General features: G+C 54.4%; 1 protein-coding gene across 1 annotated transcript in view; it reads right to left on the bottom strand.

Moving 5' to 3' along the window:
• Window positions 1-351: 351 nt before the first annotated feature.
• The window catches only part of OSM (oncostatin M), a 4251-nt gene continuing 2572 nt past the window's right edge, over window positions 352-2030 (bottom strand). The window contains exon 3 of the mRNA XM_077761614.1: window positions 352-1904. Within this exon, the coding sequence (XP_077617740.1) occupies window positions 1356-1904 (549 nt within the window). The 3' untranslated portion in view covers window positions 352-1355. The remainder of the gene's footprint in view (window positions 1905-2030) is intronic.

Raw genomic sequence — 2030 nt, 5'->3', positions numbered from 1 at the left:
ATAAAACATTAAAAAAAAAAATTAAAAAAAAAAAAAAAGAAACAGGTTCAAGCACACAGCAAGTCACAGTCCAAGTCTGAGGCAGGGTCTGTTACTTTCTTGTCCATGTCATGTAACACGCATGAACACACGCACCCCCAGTCACACACCTACAGAGGCCCACACATTCCACCTTCCCTTCCCTCCTCCCTTGCTCCCAAACCCACTAGTCCCTAGCATCTCAAGGGAGTCGCATTCAGACACGATCAATGCCCTGTGTTTGAGATGCCCCCACAGTCTGACCCCCTCTTCCTCCAAGAGGCGAGATTCCCTCAAATTCTTTCCCAGAAGGCAACAGAGAGACACAGGGGCTTTAGAAACCAGGCAAGTTTTAAATATATGTTGGCACAATATTAACATTAAATACATATCATAAATAAGCCTTATAAATAGAAAACAGGTAAAAACTGATAAAAAAAAATCGATAAATTAGTCATATCCCTGCAAAGAAATGGCCCAGCAGCTTCTGGGACTCCAGCATGAGAGTCTGGGATTCAGCATGAGAAGATTTCATGATGCACCACCAGGGGGAGGAGCCAGCAGCCAGGACCCAAGACTGGGTGCTTTCAGGCACCAGGTCTTTATGCCTTGTCCATTTGCACTGCATTTGATATCTATGTCACAGAATCCCAGTTACTGGCAAGCAGAGAGGGCTTTACACGGTCCCCAACCTTCTTGAATCACGAAGAGAAAACTGAAGTCCAGAGAGGTAAGGTGGCCTGCCTGAGGCTACACAGTGGGTTAGGGGTTGAGCTGGGACTTGAGTTCCCTTCTTAGACACCCCCACCCCAATCAGCACTCCTTCTAGGACATTTTGCCCGTGTCACAACTGCCTAAGTGAGGTCACCCAGATGTCTAGGTGTCTGGCCTAAGACTGGCAATGAGGCATAGGAGGCCAGCTCAGGCCCTGACCTCCCCCTCAGAACCACACTGCCGTGGAAAGGAGGAAGTCTGGGGTCAACAGCCCTGCAAGTCATGAGAGGGAAGGGCCGGCAGGCCTCTGGGGAGCAGAGCAGGGGGGGCAGTCAGTCTGGCCATGAGTCAGCCTGTGTCATCAGACCCCTGAATCAATGGAAAGTTAGCCCCGCGTGGCCTGACCTGGCCACCCCACCGAGACTGGGGAACTCAGGGCTGGGGGTTCAATAGCCTGACCCTACCCTCTCAGCCTGGAGGAGGTAGAGGGGCCTGCCTGGCTCGCACCCCTTAAAGTGCACTTCTGAGAGGTGGGGAACAGAGGAGAGCTGGTTTGGAGGCGGGAAGGGGGGCATCCTACAGAGTACCTGCGAATCCTTAATCTGCCAGGGGTACCCCTAAGGCTACCGGGGCAGCCAGCCCCTGGGCATGAGTCTCTTGTTCCTCCTGGGGAGATGCATCCTGCGAGCCCCCTTCTGCAGGCCCCGGCGAGGGCTGTGTCTCCGGCTCCGACTCGGGCTCTCCCCCCACTCTCGGAAGACCTGCCCCACGGAGTGCATGAAGCGGTGGTAGCCATGCAGGAATCTGCAGCCCTCCAGCCTGCGCTGAAAGGCGTCTGAGATGGGGGTTGGTGATGGAGAAGCCCCTGGGCCTGCCGGAGTGGGCTCCGCCTTCTCCACGGAGCCCGGAAGCAGCTGGGCCATGCAGTGAATATTGTTCTTGAACCCGCGAATGTTCAGCTTCGCCATTTTTAGCTTCTCTAAGTCCTGGGCTTTGGGGATGTCCTTCTGTAAAGTTCTCAGTCTGTGCAGAACGTGATCCAGTGTGGTGGCAAGGATCTGCAGGAATTCCTGCCTGCTGAGCAGCTGCAGGGCATCTTTGCTGGGGAAGGTCCCGGGGCGTTCTCGGCAGTGCTCCTTCAGTCCATCCTTGTCCAGGCCGTGGATGCTGATCTGGAGGGAAAGGAGAATCAGAGGGTGAGTGCTAGAGCCACCACCACCACCATACACACACACACACACACACACACACACACACACACACACACACACACACACACGAGTCTGCTCTGGTCAGCC

The sequence above is a fragment of the Crocuta crocuta genome, unplaced genomic scaffold, assembly GCF_008692635.1.
Source record: "Crocuta crocuta isolate KB4526 unplaced genomic scaffold, BGI_CrCroc_1.0 scaffold348, whole genome shotgun sequence".
NCBI classification, from domain to species: domain Eukaryota; kingdom Metazoa; phylum Chordata; class Mammalia; order Carnivora; family Hyaenidae; genus Crocuta; species Crocuta crocuta.
Note: the sequence above shows the minus strand (reverse complement) of the source record. Positions and strands in the feature narration are given on the sequence as shown.